This window comes from Cheilinus undulatus, linkage group 4 (assembly GCF_018320785.1).
Source record: "Cheilinus undulatus linkage group 4, ASM1832078v1, whole genome shotgun sequence".
NCBI classification, from domain to species: Eukaryota; Metazoa; Chordata; class Actinopteri; order Labriformes; family Labridae; genus Cheilinus; species Cheilinus undulatus.
The window spans coordinates 43,000,486-43,017,478 of NC_054868.1; the positions used below are offsets into that span (position 1 = coordinate 43,000,486).

The 16,993-nt window shown below is 40.2% G+C and overlaps 1 protein-coding gene across 1 annotated transcript; it reads right to left on the minus strand.

Annotated features, from left to right (window-relative positions):
* Nucleotides 1-3,909: 3,909 nt before the first annotated feature.
* LOC121508566 (cytochrome P450 4V2) lies at nt 3,910-14,666 on the minus strand. Its single transcript, XM_041785500.1, has 11 exons — nt 14,275-14,666; nt 14,078-14,190; nt 13,683-13,768; nt 12,858-13,048; nt 11,629-11,698; nt 11,410-11,536; nt 11,132-11,305; nt 8,494-8,596; nt 7,850-7,984; nt 4,657-4,836; nt 3,910-4,541 (listed from the first exon to the last, which is right to left on the minus strand). The coding sequence occupies exons 1-11, from the start codon at nt 14,465-14,467 to the stop codon at nt 4,369-4,371; spliced, it is 1,545 nt and encodes a 514-aa protein (XP_041641434.1). The 5' UTR covers nt 14,468-14,666; the 3' UTR covers nt 3,910-4,368.
* Nucleotides 14,667-16,993: the final 2,327 nt, after the last annotated feature.

The window sequence follows — 16,993 nt, forward strand, 5'->3', positions numbered from 1 at the left end:
AGTGAACATTAGTTCAATGTTGTACAAATGTAAAACAAGTTTGTACATGATGGGATGTCAAATTCAGAAGATAAGATCAGACAGACAGAGTGGTCAACCTGAAACCATAACCTTTCCGGCCTTAGGGAAGCATTAAAGGCATCATAAAATGTCCAGAAACTGAACCACAGAGAATCCACTCAGCCTCTGAATGTAAGTAAAATCTCTTAATCTCAGATTAAGTCGTTCTGCTTGGATTGAAGCTCTCAGCACTGTCCAGCCATTGATTAGAGACATGTTCAATAATTCAAATAATAGCATTGAATGAGAGCATGCAATTCATCATCAGTCATCTCATTTTGGTATTAGTCAACGACCCCTGCAGGCACAGCAGCTAAATCATCCTGTGACATAATGGATGGGGTCATTTGTAACTGTGTCATGCTATGATTACTGCTTTGTTACGATGGATCCTTCTGACCTGGATATGATTCAGACAGTGAAGAGCTCCGGTCATTATAATCATTAACCTGAATGTGTTCTCCTATAAGCTCCAGCCAGCAGGGTGAAGAGAGGTCAAAAGTCGTTCACATTCGTTGTACAAACAAATTTCGGAAAACACAGAATTTCAAACACGCGGGAGTGCCATTCCTCCAGTGGAAACAGTTGAATAATTTTGTTTGAGCCTCATTAAAGCTGTGTTTCATTAGTGATTCCACTTCTCCTCATTCAGTCCCCCTAAGCTCTGGTGTTATGTAACGCCACTTGATGCACGGAGGCCACTTGGAGAGCAGAGGAGAAGTGGGTGGGAGACGAGTGGGGATTTTAATGGAATGCACTTGCCCTTGTTGTTTCTTAGTCACCGCGGATCGCTGGCTGTGTGCAGCCTTGTTATTTGACTTCAAGGTACTTCATGAAAACTGCTAATGCCCATTGATGAATGTGGATCTTGACATAAACACTTATGGTTGGTTCGCTCTGACATCTTCTTGGTTTGTTACAATTACAAACATTAGTTTTAAACACTTTTAATCACTTTCTTGTTGACTTGAGAGCGGAAACTTTGATGCATAATGGTTGACCGTTGATGTGATTATCGACTGTTGTTGATGACTCACTCCCTCAGCCATCGAGAGGTCGATCTCTCGAATTTCGCTTGAGTTTTTCTGAATGACACTTATCATGGCGGCGGGGATTCCCCGGGGGCAAGTGCAGGGGGGAGGTTAACTGGGGCTTGTTGAAGGACTCTCGAAAATTAGGTCAAGTCTGAGAAAATAACCCTGATGATGTCATAGTGATGTCATCAGGGTCATCCTGAGTTGGTCTCAAGGTTTTAAACTGAGAGTTGGTGTTACATACTCATAAGCTGGAGTTTGAAAGTTTTTAACCAGTATTAACCAACATGTGCAGGGGCATCACAGGGAAGGTAAAAAGTGATAGAATTTATGGACAAAAGTATTTGTCCAATTGACCATTACACCAACAGTGACTGTAATGATATTATATCCAAATACATGCACTTTAAGATAGAATTAAACCCCTTTATGTATCTGTAAAGATTCACACAAGATATCCAAGTATATTTGTGGGAATTTGTGCCCATTTAGTCGGTAGAACATTTATGAGGGCAGGCACTGATGTTGACCAAGAAGGCCTGGCTTCATCCCAAAGGTGGTAGAGGTCAGGACTTTGTGCAGGCAAGTCAAGTTCTCCCACACTGAACTCATCAAACCATTTCTTGTGTTTCAAGTACATGGGCCAGACATGGCCATCGAACAGGCCGGGTGGATCTGGCACCGTGTAGTTCCTAGAGCACCTCCTCTTTTTGCATTCTTCATATGGGATGGAAATAAAGTAACATTGGTTCAGCACGTTGATCAAAGGTTCGTAGGTGTAAAGCAGAAAGCCTTCCACAGTAAGGATGTGAGTCTCCTCCTCCTTAGTGTCAGACTTTGGGATGATCTCAGTGTCCAGGGTGTTATTAACGCCATGAGAACAAACTTCACCGGTTTATCCGACCATGCGTAGATCATACTCATCATGGTGTCCATGTCCAGAGCATTGATGACATCGTACTGCTTAAAGCCATCTTCACCAACTTCAATCTGATCGTGGGTCTTTATAGACCTTTCTTTGTGCACTGGGGCACAGTCATGTTGGAATAAAAATGGCCTTCCCCAAACTGTTGGCACAAGGTGGAAGCATAGCATTGACCAAAATGTCTCAGTTGAATAAAGTATTATCAATCAATCAATCTTTCTTTGTTATAGCACTGATTCAAAACAAAAACTATCTCAAGACACTTTACAAAGAGGACAGGTCTGGACAGGTTTGCAGAGGCTTATTATAGTAGACCAGTGTTACTGGTTAATATCATAATAAAGACATTAAGATTGCCTTTCACTGGAGATAAGGGCCAATCCAAAACCCTGAAAAACAACCAGAAGAAACAGCTTATAGCCAGCTGAATACTCGTTACTCAAAACATTTGATTTGACGCAAAAACTGCCTTTGAAGAAAGGCAAAGGTGCAAGACTGTGATACCATGGACCCATTTTAGCAGTATAGGTGCGCAAACGGTTGCTTGCTTTAGCTATGTTAGCTTAAGCTGAAATAGCTTCCTAGCTGCATGGTTAACTTTACTATGTAAGCCAATGTAGCCAAGTTAGCTTTGGGTTAAGCTAACGTGAGCACTGCTTAACTACTTGTATAACGGGTCTACTTTAGCAAACATAGCATAATCTATCTCGGATCATGTAGCTCCAATTGCTTTAGCTATGTTAGTTACTTAGCTTTGTTACCTACGTAGTCATTGCAGTTTTGTTAGCCTTAGATGTAGTTGCATAGCAACATTACATATGTAGCTAACATAGCATAATCTTACATAGCTAACGTAGCTCCAATTGCTTTTGCTATGTTAGTTATGTAGCTTTGTTACCTACATAGCAATTGTGACTTTGTTAGCCTTTGATTTAGCTGTGTAGCGATGTGACCCATGTAGCTAACATAGCATAATCTTACATAGCTAACGTAGCTCCAGTTGCTTTTGCTATGTTAGTTATGTAGCTTTGTTACCTACATAGCAATTGTGACTTTGTTAGCCTTTGATTTAGCTGTGTAGCGATGTGACCCATGTAGCTAACATAGCATAATCTTACATAGCTAACGTAGCTCCAGTTGCTTTTGCTTAGCTTAGTTATCTTTAGTCTTAGTTATATTAGCTGCATTAGAGTGTTTCATTGAGAACAACTTTTTTTCTCTAGGCAGACTTAATATTCAGGTCTATTTTTGTCTGTAATTAGGTTTTGCAGGTCAGGTTTTTGCCTTTTAATTTCAGGTTTCCTCACCCTTACCTTAATCCTTATCCTAACCCTAATCGTGAGTTTAATCTGACTTTATTTTGAAAGTATTAGCATGTGTTGGTCATTTTGAGAGGTGTGGCTTCTCACTGGGGGGGGGGGTCTGCAGCCACAGTGACTTGTTCTTTTACCCCTTTATTGTCATCTGTATAGCTAACATAGCTTCAAAATTAAAAAAAAAATATTATTATACACTTGATTTGTTTACTTGATTGACTTTTAACACACTTTACCTTCTCTTAAAGGTGTCTATTCAGGCACAGTTTAGACACCAGTACTGTTAAAAAAAAAAGTATCAGTTTAGAGCTGGTTTTGTTAACCAACCCCACTGAAAAGCTAGGTCTTAATTCGCACATCCCTGTTGTTTTCATGTGTCTGATTAACAGTGAAGGATAGCTTACACAGAGACAGTGCATGTGATGATAAGCAGGAATGAACAGACTTGAGGAGATGTTATTTGGGTTCATAGAGAGGGAAAACTGCCACCAAGAGTTTGGAAATTAACATTCAGAGGAAACCCTGCACCCTAATGAAAGGCTTGTGTTTGTTGTGGTGTGTGTTGACATAATGAATATGTAAAAGTGTTTGTTTTTACAGTCGCTCTGTACCAAGAAAGTAAGGCCTTTCATTCACATAAAGTATGCACAAAGAGTAAAATATATCTGTTTTTTACATCGAACATCTTGAGCATTTCAAACATGCTTCATTCTGTTTCTTCCATTTGAGTGTGGCAAAAAATGGGACAACAAACACAGCACACAGTCTGTGATGGACAGCAATTTAATTCCCCCATGTAACTTTTTGTCTAAAACTAACAATGATAGATAAATATAGATCTAGCTTTATTTTTATGAGGCTTATTTTTGTAATTAGGATGTCAAAGATGATGAGAAAACTCTAAAATCCAAACACAGAAGGCATCTCTTTGACCTCTAGGGTTATTTTGGAAACAGTGCAGCGTCAGTCATTGTTCAAATTAGCAACTAAAAACAGAGACATGAGGGAAGGAGACAGGAAGGAGTTCCACATTTTATGTAGACTTGTTCTTCCTCCTCTCCAGTTTGATCAGGATGCCCCTCTCTGGTCGCAGGATGAGCTCTCCCACTGGTCGCAGCTCCTCACGTGTCTGACATGCCTCCACGTTAAAGTTACGAAGAATGGACGCCAGGATCACCTTTTCCTCCATCAGTGCAAATTTCTGACCTGGGGAGGGTTAGCACATTGGTAGTTCCAAATTAAAGCACAGATTTAAGAATCTCAAAGAGGAAAAACTAAAGTCCTGCATGAATAAAAATCCTGAATCCTGTCCTGTTCTTACCGATACAGTTACGAAGTCCAGCAGAGAAGGGGATGTACGCATACGGAGGTCTGCCCACTGAATTCTCAGGCAGGAAGCGGTCAGGTCTGAACTCCTCGGGGTCGGGGAAGTACCGTGGGTCACGATGGAGAGCGTAGGTTATGATGACGGCATTGGCACCTTTGGGAACCTTATAACCATCTATAGAAACAACAAAATCTTCATCACTGTGGGAATTGGTAGTCTAATCACCACCGAATGAATACAGATGAGTTGGATCACAAAACTCAAAACTACTGGTGCACAGTTGAATATTATTGTCTTATCTCCGTTTTCTGAGATCTGTAACCTCAGTCAAAGGATTGGCTGCATGAACAAATACCTTTAGAATCAAGGCCTAAAGAATAACTCCTCTAAAAGACATATTTAAACAAAGTTAATAACTTACAAATTGGCTTAATAGGTGAAAAAAGGCACAATACACTCGCAGGAGAGAATAGGAACCATTCAGCATGTTATTGATGCACAATTTCAAGTGTTTGCTTCATCTCTGTATCTCTTGAATCCTAATTCCTTTCTATTTTTCATCCTTTTCCTCTACCCAGCATTGCAGTTATAAAGGACAGACTTGAAATGACCATGACCTCTTAACACCACAGTACATGGTTGTATCCACACAAAGCATTATGAAGATTGCCTGTGACTTTGAAACAGTACCAAGCAGTACCAACACATTAGTGCTAAATTATTTTTTGAGGAGTGGTTTGGCTTTTGCCCCACAACTGAGTTTAGAAAATAGAGTATGGTTTGGTTTATTATTATGTCATGTTTGGCTAGGTGATGTTCCTTTTATCACATACTTTACAGCTCGTTAAGTCAGAATCCAGTATTACCTGTTGCAGTGTGTTACAGTGCAATATATCAAAGACATTATGCTATATAACTTTGCTATTTATCACTAGAACCACCAGGGATCTCTATATACCTTAAACAGCCAGTGGGTAAAATTTACCTATTACTAAAGTGCATAATTTTTTAGAAAGAGCACTGAAAAAGAGCAGTTATTTGACCACAGACTATGAAAAGCCATTAACCAGAGAGAGAGCACCAGACCAGCGTCTGATGAAGATCCATCACATCCACAATCGTCTTAAGACTGACCACTCAGTCCTGAAACTTTCACACCATCAGATTTTCACTTCACTCAAAGTGTTGAGCAAATCTACTGATATTTCACGCTCATAAATGTCTTTTTTGCAATTTTTAAGTTGATCTATAATTTGTGATTAAAGTCTAACAAAAGACAGTTTGTTTTCATGGTAACATCTATTGTGAAATAAAACAGCGGGAAAATCAATGCTATCTTCAGGGGTAAAATTTACCAACATTACAGTTCTAAGTATGAATAACCATTTAAGAAATCTGGATTCATGCAAACATTTTTATGACACCAGGTGTTGCAAAACAAGCTAAGAGAAGTCAATGTCTGACAATATCAATATAAAGTTAGACACATGTGAAGAACATACTCAGGTAAATTTTACACAATGATTCTGTTGTTAACTTTATCTACTTTACATTATATTTTCATCTTTTTTTTTTTTTATGCTGCAGACAAAACAGCAAAAAGCAGAAGTTGTTAGCCTGTGTGCAACCTCAATCAGAGCTGCAGCATCGTTTAACTTTGTGGGAGGGTTTTAATAAATTCACAGCAAACATCAGGGACATTTTCAGGGACAGCACAATCCAGTCTCTTAAAACGGGAACTGTCCCCAGAAATCAGGGATGCCTGGTTACCCTCTGCTATATGCAACGTAACACAAGGTAACGTAGGATAACATTGCATCACTTTACAGAAGGTCAGTTTATGTCATTAAATGTTAATTTTCTTTGATGGTTATGTTACATTACTTTGTAATGTTACTTAACTTTAAGCAGCAATAATTTAGTTTACATTAGACTAATTCGGGTTTATGTAGTTAGTAATACCAATCTAAGACATGCTTAGTGGGGTGCAGATAGCCTAGCTGTTAGATCATGCCCCATGTTCATACAGTAAGTGGCTCCCTCATCCCTGTTTCTGCCCCTATCAATTGTTCTGTACTCTAAATATATATATATATATATATATATATATATATATATATATATATATATATATATATATATATATATATATAAAGATTCTTATTGATTGGGTATGCTTAAATAGCTAGTGAATGACTGACAAGGCAATCAGACAATAATTGTCAGGATTTTGGGAGGTCCATTTAGATATCAGGGGGCCCTGGTTGGCCCCAGCTATCACTGGCGCTACCCCTGGAATGCCACTGGTACAGCTTTTTGCAGCCATAATCCATCATGGCGTTATAAATCAAGATATTTTTTTAGATGGTTGGCAAAGTCACAGAAAAATAAATTTGGCTTGTCAAAATGTTTGTCTACAGAATTGGCACGGCAGCACCATCCTGTGCTGAAACTACTTATTATAATATAGTTTAGCACAAGCTTTATGTTCTGTTATGGGCTGTGTTTCTTTTATTTATAAAATTTGCTGAGGTCCAATGAAAATTGGACTGCTGGCCACATTTGGCCCTCAGGCCATGGTTTGGACACCCCTGCTTTAGGGGTCATGCTAATTTTTTTCACTTCAGCAGGTGATAATTGAGTGGCAAATGCATCAAAGTGTGTTTGTCTGCATGATCACTACACATTTCTTCCAAGGCATTTGAATTGTTTCACAAGAGCTTTAGAAGTTTACCTTATTTATTCTACTACCACAAAAAGCCCCAATCAGCTGTAGAGATATAAAATGTTTATATGTAATTTTAAAAGGTACCTTGTTGGAGAAAAGGTTGAGAAACACTGCATTAGGTTACTTTGTGTTATCTTTTATCATCTTTTTAGTTAATGTCATACTGCGTATAGCATCACTTTTATAGAAATCTTATTCTACTACAACCAAGTTCTATGTAAAGTAGTAGTGATCATTTTACAGACAGGTAAATATCATCCTGGAAGGTGCCTGGCTTCACATAACATGATTCAGTCCTCTGCTATTTCTTTGCCACATGAGAAGGAAAGCTATTTTTCAGTAGGAAATAACAGAAGCAGCCTGGCATCCCTCAGCCTCTATTAAGAAACACCATTTCCATGGGGGGATTTACACACGACAAATGTTTCCTTTAGGTGTCATCACTCTTCTGTAACTCACTGATATGGCAGTCTTCACGGATGAAGCGGGCAAAGAAAGGCACAGAGGGGTAGAGTCTCAGAGCCTCCTTGATTACACAGTCCAGGTATTTAAGCTTCTTCAGGTCCTCGGAGGTGGCAGGCCGGTCAGACGTACCTTTGCACATTAAACAGGGATTAATTTCATGCTCTGTGTTCCTGCTGTTACACTTTCCCCTACTTCGATATCTGTGATATGTCCTGGAAAAGATAAGAATTTAATGGTACTGTTTTGTTTAAATTACATGCCCAACAGATATGTAATGATATGTGATAAGACATACGTTTAAAGTCAGAGAAATTATTAACTGGGCAAAGTGCTGCTCAGTGCTCCTCTGGCACCAGCTTAGCATCTGTTATTGCTACAAGAGCAGCTCGTTTACGTCATGGAAAAAATGCAGCGAGGCCTGATGTTACATCCACACAGCAGTGACAGAAAATTCAATTATTCTCTATGTGTTTTGGCAAGGATTTTCACAGCTTTTATGTCCTATGTAAGCTCCTTTTGACTTAAAATGAAACAAATGAGTCCATGCAGGGATGAGTCAAAAAGGCCTTTGAGGCAGGAAAATGTATGATATCATGAAAGTGAGAAGGTGTGTGGTGACTAGGGAGAGGGCACGTTACCGAACACCTCGTCCAGCTCTTGTTGAACTTTACGGTGCACCTCAGGGTGGGAGCCCAGCAGATGCACGGCCCAGTTCATGGAGGCCGCTGTGGTGTCATGTCCCTGCAAAAAGAAGAGAGTTAAACACAGGGAAAAAACAGAATTTACATGTTTGGAGCTGCACTAATTGATTTACATTTGTTTTGTTTTGTTTTGGCCTCCTGGGGCAGTGGAAAAAAGGAAAGCATTTGCCTGGAATTTAAAGTTGTCCCTGTGAATGTGCTAGAGAAGGGTTGGTATGCAGGGACAGCCTGGGATGATAATTCATGCTGGGAGTTTGATTTAATCCCAGACCACCATGTCCACATGAACCACTGATTGTGTAAGCCAACTGTATCTCGACCTCTACATTTAACATTCAGTAAAACAGTGGCTGCAGTAGTCAGACTGTTGTGTTTAAAAGGTAAACTTGTGCTACATTTGACTCAAAGCAAATGTTATTTTACTCCACCAAACAGTCTGGGTCAGTTTGGTTTAGAACAGTATGCAAACATTTGCATTTCCACTCTCAAAAGCTGGGGAAGGTACCAAAAAGTGCATTGCCCCACTTTTTGGTACCCTTCTGTTGAAGTGCCAAGTGTCCCTATTCAACCCTAATTGGGTGGAGCTAGACTCACTGCAGTCTACTGATTGGTTGAAAGACTCTTAACTTCCCATGTGACAGCATGGTACACAATTATTTACATTTCCACTGTTAGACGATAGAAAGGGTACAAAAACAGATCTGTACTGTCCTACTTTATGGCAACCTTATGTTGAAATACCAGGCGTACCCATTCAACCCTTGTAGGTGGAGCTAGACTCACTCCAGTCCACCGATTGGTCAAAAGAATCTTCACTCCCCGTTCGACAGCAGAAATCATTCATATGTGCCATCATGTTTTGTGCTGACCTGTGCAGCTTTCCTCTCCTATACAAAGTTAGGACTCTCAGGAAGGCCCAGTCAATCCTGGTTGATCACAGCCATCCTTTTCTTCCTGGATGTAAGCAGCTACCGTCTGACCACAGATTCAGCCTGCAAGCATGCAGGAATAAAAGGCTAAAAACATATTTGTCCCTGCTGCCATTGGCATTTTAAATGAATTATTGTCTGCCTTAATTTTGTGGATGTATGTCCAACTGCCTGCAAACAAATTGCCCTTCACAGGGATGATAACCTAAACCAAGTGAGGTACTAGTTAGACTGAAATGACACCTCAGTTTAAAACCAATGACCAGCAACTAGGGATGTGTCATTAAAGAATAAGCTGGTTTTAAGAGCTGGCTCCTTATGTGAATGACAGGAGCTGAGAGCCAGTTTCTCTTCAATCAAATTTTGCTGTTTTTAAGTCACCAATACAAGCCAGAGCTTAAAGACAGGCTCTTATTACTGAGTTGATCCAAATGATCCAGATCTCTAAAGCAGGGTCATCAACCACATTTGTATAAGGGCCATCTTATGTCTACGCAGACACTTTGAGGGCCACTTTTTGCCCATGGGCCAAAGTGGCTGATAGATTTGGAAAATTTACCTCACAATAAAAAATAACTAGAAAAGCACTCAGAGAGCACAGACCCCGCCATCAGCCCTATCTCCCAATAGTGAAGAATCCTTTAAAAACATTCCTGGATCCAGACGGTGATCTGGATGACTCCCAAAATCTTATTCACCAATTACTCCCTCCCCAGTGAGGTGGAGACACGGTGAGGCATAGCATTGGCTTCGCTAGGAAGTTATGGCAGGGGGTGAATATTCCTCTATTCCTCCCAGCATTGTGAGTATTCTCTCTACAATTCGCTGTCTTTCTCTCTGTTACGCTCCGACTTGTCTCCTCAACCGGGCGTGTGTCTTTCAAACTCTATAAACTCCAAAACTTTGAATAAGTTACTCATGTCCGCCATCTCCTGGTGTAAAGTGGTAACAGCGCAGACCTCCTTCCCCTGATCTGGATCAGTCCCAAAATCTAATCAGTTCTTCCTTATGCCATTTCTGACATTCCCTGAAAATTTTATGAAAATCCATCCATGACTTTTTGGGTTATGTTGCTAACAAACTAACATACGAACAAACCCGCCCGATCACATAACCTCCTTGGCGGAGGTGAAAACTCAGCATGTAGCTGGCTGTTAACTTTCAATGAAGACAGTGACATCAGCTTACTACAGATTGTACTGAGATGAACTGCTCTGAGATTTTATCATATTGTAGCATTAGGGGGGTGGGGTAGTTCCCCATCAATACTGGTGATGTCATGGGCTCTTATCTGCCCTGCTCTAATAGTGTTTTCACATTTCTACAGCAACCTGATTCCAACATATTGAATGTGTTCAGAAGTTTGGATTTCACTTTACAGGGACTTTAAAAGAAAGAAAAATTTAAGAAAAGGTGGCAAACCGCCAAGTCCTCAATGAGCTAGCTGTATGTTCACCAAAAGGGTCAAATCACAGAAACATTAAAAAAAAAACACACACACAACGTAATTTTATTTTAACTCCACAACATTACATCATCTTACAAATCACAACAGCTCCAACTCCCTGTGACCCACAACGGCTGATCCAGTGTATAAATTACTGCTGGATGTCATTTAAAGTGCTTTCTTTTTCATAATTTCTCACCTCAAACATAAAGGTGTCCACCTCCTCCTGAATGTCCTGGTGGCTCATCCCATTGCCCTCATCATCCACGGTCTTCAGGAGCATGTCCAGAAAGGCTCGTCTTTTCTTTGTGCCGTTGTCAGAGTCGCTGTCTGATTCAATGGTGGAGATGTTCTCTGCCCTTTCTTTTATCACCTGAGACCAAAATGAAGAGCTACTTAGCTACTTTTTCTGCCTTTTTCCTCATGATTAAACTCATAAAGACCTTCATTTTGAAGCCCACTAGCTCCATCACTTACTTTGAGTGTAAAAGAGTGTAGAATCTTGAGCACCCTGTTGTGCTCACGGCCTTCACCCAAGTAGTAGTACACCAAATCAGACCAGAACCAGGGTTTCCTCTGTCTGCGGCTGATGATGTCACTCATTCTGTGGACAAAAAGTAAGGAGGAAGACCAAACCTTAAAAAAACGTTTATTAAATTTCTTCTTTAAACTTGTAAAGTACAAAAACGGACTCACTTGTACACACTCTTCACATACTCTGAATCAGAATTACTCTGGGCATAAATTTTCTTTCCCATGGCAGTTTCTAAAAGAAAAAACAACACTATTAAAAGGATCATGTCGAATTAATGTTACTCCTACGTTGTCTTGGCTGTGTGCTTAGGGTCATTGTCATGTTGGAAGGTGAACCTTTGGCCCAGTCTGTGGTCCTGAGTGCTGCAGAAAAGGTCTTTGTTAAGGATGTCTCTGTACTTCATTCCATTCTGCTTTCTCTTAACCCTGACCAGTCTCCCAGTCCCTGCTGCTGAAAGACACCCCCACCGTATGATGCTGCCACCATCATGCTTCACTGCTAGGATGTATTGGGCAGGAGATGAGCAGTCTCCTCCTGGTCTCCACCTCTGGACATAACGTTTAGAATCCATACCAAACAATTCAATCTTGATTTCATCAGACCAGAGAATCTTGTTTCTCATAGTCTGAAAGTTCTTCAAGTGCTTTTTGCAAACTCCAAGCAGGCTTTCATGTGTTTTGCACAGAGGAGAGCCTTCTGTCTAGCCACTCTGCCGTAAACCCAGATCAGTGGAGGGCTGCAGGGATTGGTTGACCTTCTGGAACTTTGTCCCATCACCACACAGGACCTCTGGAGTTCCGTGACCACTGGGTTTTTGGTCACCTCTCTTACTAAGGCCCTTCTCCCCCGACTGATCAGTTTGGTCAGGAGACTAGCTCTTGGAAGACTCCTGGTTGTGCCAAACTTTTTCCATAAAGAATTATGGAGGTCACAGATTTTTTTGTAGCCTTCCCCAGATCTGTGCCTTGCAACAATCCTATCTCTGAGCTCTGCAGGTATTTCCTTTGACCATATGGATTGGATTTTGCTCTGATATCCATTGTCCGTTTCTATAGAGAGGTGTGTGGCTTAATATCATGTCCAATCAATTTAATTTACCACAGGTGGATTCAAATCAAGGTGTTGGAATACCTCAGCAACAGTAAAGAGAAACAGGATGAATCTGAGCTAAATTTCAAGTGTTTTTGCAACAAATTTGAGTAGTTATGTCAATGAGATACTTCAGTTTTGCACGTTGATTAACCTTAGATGTTTAAAATGTGCTTTATAAATAAAGTTGACTTGAGTTGACTCATCTTCCATGCAAAACTAGAAATGTAACACCATAAGCAAATTAATTGATCTATTTATAATAAATACAAACTTGTAGTTTTTTGTGCACAGTGTTTACCACAGATAATGTCCAACGCGCATAAGGTGATGTGACTGAAGCAGTTGAAGGCACCCTTCCCTGCCTTCTTGTCGAGCTTCTGCACCAGGATCTCAGCCTGCTCGTTCATCACTTCTAAGAAGTCTGCCAGGATGGTGAAGTGGAAGGTAGGAGTCAACATCTTTCTCCGCTGACGCCACTTAGGACCAGTGCTGTCAAAGAAGAAGGCATTGACGATGGTTAGAGGGTGAGATAGAGAGAGTCAAACCACATATTGTACATTTAAATGGGGGTGGCAGTAGCTCAGTAGGCAGTGACTTGGGTTGGGCGCTGGCTATGTTAAGTAATAAAACAGCTGATATAGACAAGTCAAATACAAGTCAGTGGTGAACTGATCAGATTTGTTGGTAGTAAGTTAAGGGTTAGGGCCACTGGGCCTAATGTTCATCCCTTCCTTGGGATTAAGATATCTCTAGAAAGCTTCAAGCTTTGCACAAATGTTCACTCTGACATTTCCTGGTTATTGGGTCACATGTTCATCCCCTGCTTGTGAACAAGATACCTACCCTAGATTTTAGTGGACTTTGATGTCCACTCTGACTTAAGGACAAACTAGCCAGTTATTGGAGGTAAAAAAAATTATCATTTAAGCTCATTAGGCCTCATGTTCATCCCTTGCTTGTGAATGTGATATCTCAGGAACTTTTTGACAGGTTTTTTTTAACCTTGCACAAATGTCACTCTGACTCTAGGGTTAACATTTCAGGTTTTGGAGGTTTATAGTCATGTCTTCCTCACTTGATAGGCTTTTACCATAATGAAGAAGGGTGAACCACATGTACAAACCTTGTAAGAAGACCAGTACCAAGCCAGGGATGCAGGAAATTGTATACAATAGCTTTCTCCATGTGGGCTGGGTTGGACACAATCGGCTGCAGAAAAAGAAGAAAATCGCAAAGATGTTTTTAGTTAATAGCTCAAGTGAGTTGTGGAGTAACAGTCTGATTATCAGTTGTGTGTAAAAATGCAGTGTGCTGTGTGGCATCCTAAGTAGACAATGTAAACAAAGGAAGAGAGGAGGTTAAGGTTGAGTTGTCATGCAGAGCAGGGTGGATCCGAGTCAAGCTTTTACAACTCAGTTACCATGGCGATCTGTTGCGTAACAGATGTATTCACAAGACAGCAAGAAAACATTTACCAAGTATACCTGGTGTTTTCAGACTTGTAGATGTGAAGTTTACCTCAACAGTTTCAGCATGATACAGAATGACAAAAGGGACTGGTCCAATCCAGAGTTTCAGCAGTGGTTCAGTAGAGTACACTTTGGTATACTCCTCAATTTGACGGAAGAAGTCTGAAACAAAGTCGGCATAAAGAATTAAGCACACCAAAAGCCACACAAGTCCTCTTTTATCGGCATGTTTGGATCATTTCCTACCTCCTGCATTAGTTTTAAACTGCAGAGCTGTTCCAACAATGGGGTACGTCCCCTCCACCTCAGGGATCGGCTTCATCTGGTACCATTTGTGCACATAATCCTTGAGCAGCTTGTAGGTGATGTAGGTGAGGGTAGCGATGAAAATGCTCACCCCAAGCAGAGGAGTCATGGAAGTGCCGAGTAAAACCGCCATCTTGCTCTGCTTTGTGCATACAGTCCGTGTGATTGCTTAAATAGTCCGAGCAGACGGTCCTGGTTTGTCTCTGCTGTACTCTGCTGAAGCTCCTCCTTTCCTCTGAATGAAGGCCTGCTGTGTTTACAGCCTTTTATTGCCCTGGAGCATGCTGCAGAATCCTATAGAAGGATATAAGAGAGCTTTTATTTGAGCAAGATAAACAATATGAAAATGGGCAGACACAGATTGAACTGCCCTGATTATATAATATTAAAATGTTAATAATTTACCCTGTGATATCAGACTGGCCCTGACCAAGGTCTTTGTCCTACTTATCCTCTTCGTTTTCTAGCTCTGCCCAATCATAAGACCCCGATTGGTTAATAAATGACAGCTTTATCTGAGGGGGTTATATGTCTTCTATGGGTGCAACAGGTTTTCACTTTTATCTTGTGATTGTAAAATTAAGGAGATGAAAACACAGTTACTGGCTGTTTGTAAACCAAAAAAAGTGTCAGTCAAGTATGTAAAAAAGACAGTTAAATAGAACTATTTAAATCCTTGTGGCTTTGTATTACACAGGTTGGACAAATATACATTCTGCCACCAGGGAGCCCTTAATCACAACAATATCAAAAGATGGTGGGGAGATGCCCCGCTCCAACCACCTCCCTTCATAATTTTTGGACTCTGTCCGATAAAAACTGCCCTCCATACGCTGTTATTATTAGACATTAAACCACTTCATTGCGTGGATGTGTGTGGGAGAAAAAACGTTAAAAGTGGTCTTTATGGTTCATAAGCTTCTTGCAAAGCATTCTAAGATTAATTGCAGCATTAACCAGGAAGGCCATTTTTCACAACTTTTCTTCCTCATTTGGTAAAACTCTTTCATAAGACATAAATGAAAGGCAACTGCTAAGAGAAAGGCTGGTTAGCAGTTTTTTATGTTAAAGAGTCCTCAGCTGCAGATAAAAAGTAAGTCTAGTGGTAGATGAAATGGAGCAATGCACCTCCAAGTGCTTTTTATTTACTTTTTTTCAAGGATATACCACCAAGAAAACTGTGACATCAAAGCATGAATTACTGCTGCCACCAAAATGTCTTATCTCTAACTTGGATAGAAAACACGTAGTACATTTGCAAGACTCAAATTCATCATGCCTCAGTTGCTCAGGTGGCATTCCGCAAGGCTCTGTATGTGGGCCAATCTCATTGAGTCTTTATGTTAATGACAAGGCAGATATGTTTGATTGTAAAAGTGCAGTTATATGCTGATGATGCAGTATTAGGCCCCGCCCACACTGAGACAAATTCAGTAGTGCACGCAAAGGTTTTTTTTTATCATATCGCAATTCATCCACATGGAAATGCCGTTTTGGGAGGCCGTAAATGCTACTTTTTGAAACAGAGTGAACAGATCTCTATACACCTACAGTTTCATCTAAGTGTGGTCAGCCAACAGAACCTTCTTGAAACGATTTCGTCATACAGAGCATAATCCACTTAAGCGACATGCGCGGATCCAGCCAAGAACAATGGCAGATTACAGGGTTGTGTTTGTGTTCAGCACAAAAGCTTTATATGCATGCTCCATAAACTTCTTCTCTATTTTTAGTGCATTTCTGTGGCAGCGTTACAGCACCACGTACAGACTTGGCATATAAACTACAAAGTTTTGAGTCGTTTTCAGTGGTTCTGTGCTGAAACGATCCTGTGTTTATGGAAAACATTTTCAAAATGAAACTGAAATATACAGTTTTCATCTCTGTGTGGACAAAGAGACTTATATTAACATGCCAAAACAAAGTATGAAGCTGTAGCTATACTGTAACTGTGTGTCATTGGTTCCAGAACCTACGTTTGCATCTTAACAACAAAAAACCTGTATTCATGTGTTTCTTTCCACTAGCAAGCAGAGGACCATGAACAACGATGCATCCTAGTCAGAGAGGCTTAATGTAATGGAAAAATGTAAGTATCCTACAGTAGTGTAGTAGTTGACTCAGGTATAACCTGATCAGTACGTAGATTTGTTTTCTCATACAGAATAGCATACTGTTTTACAACCTGGTCACATACAACAGCAAGTAGAATTAAACTCATCACATCTCTTCAAGAAAATCCAAATTCTGGTCAGGAAGCCATTTCATTGCATTACTCAGTATAAAATGTGAAACTTTTACAGTTAGCAAACATTAACCTGTGTTTTTTTATTTCTAAAGTTTTAAGTTTGTCTTGTAATAACCTGCCTTAGAGCAACAGATGACATTTAGCCACTGTGTTTACATTGACATGTACTGCAGATATGTTCACTGATGTGCACTGTTCTAATTCAATAAATGTCATACATTAAAAACACTATAAAAGAAACCTGTCCACATAGGCAGTAGCTGTAGACCTGGAAACTTTAAACTTGAAAAGAGGAATTAAATAGGTTTCATTCATCAGCTGTAAATCCTAGTCGTATATGAACAAGTTTGTTTGTGGAGTTTAAGGCTGGACCAACAGACCTACATCAGTCATAGTTTTCTTTACTCATCA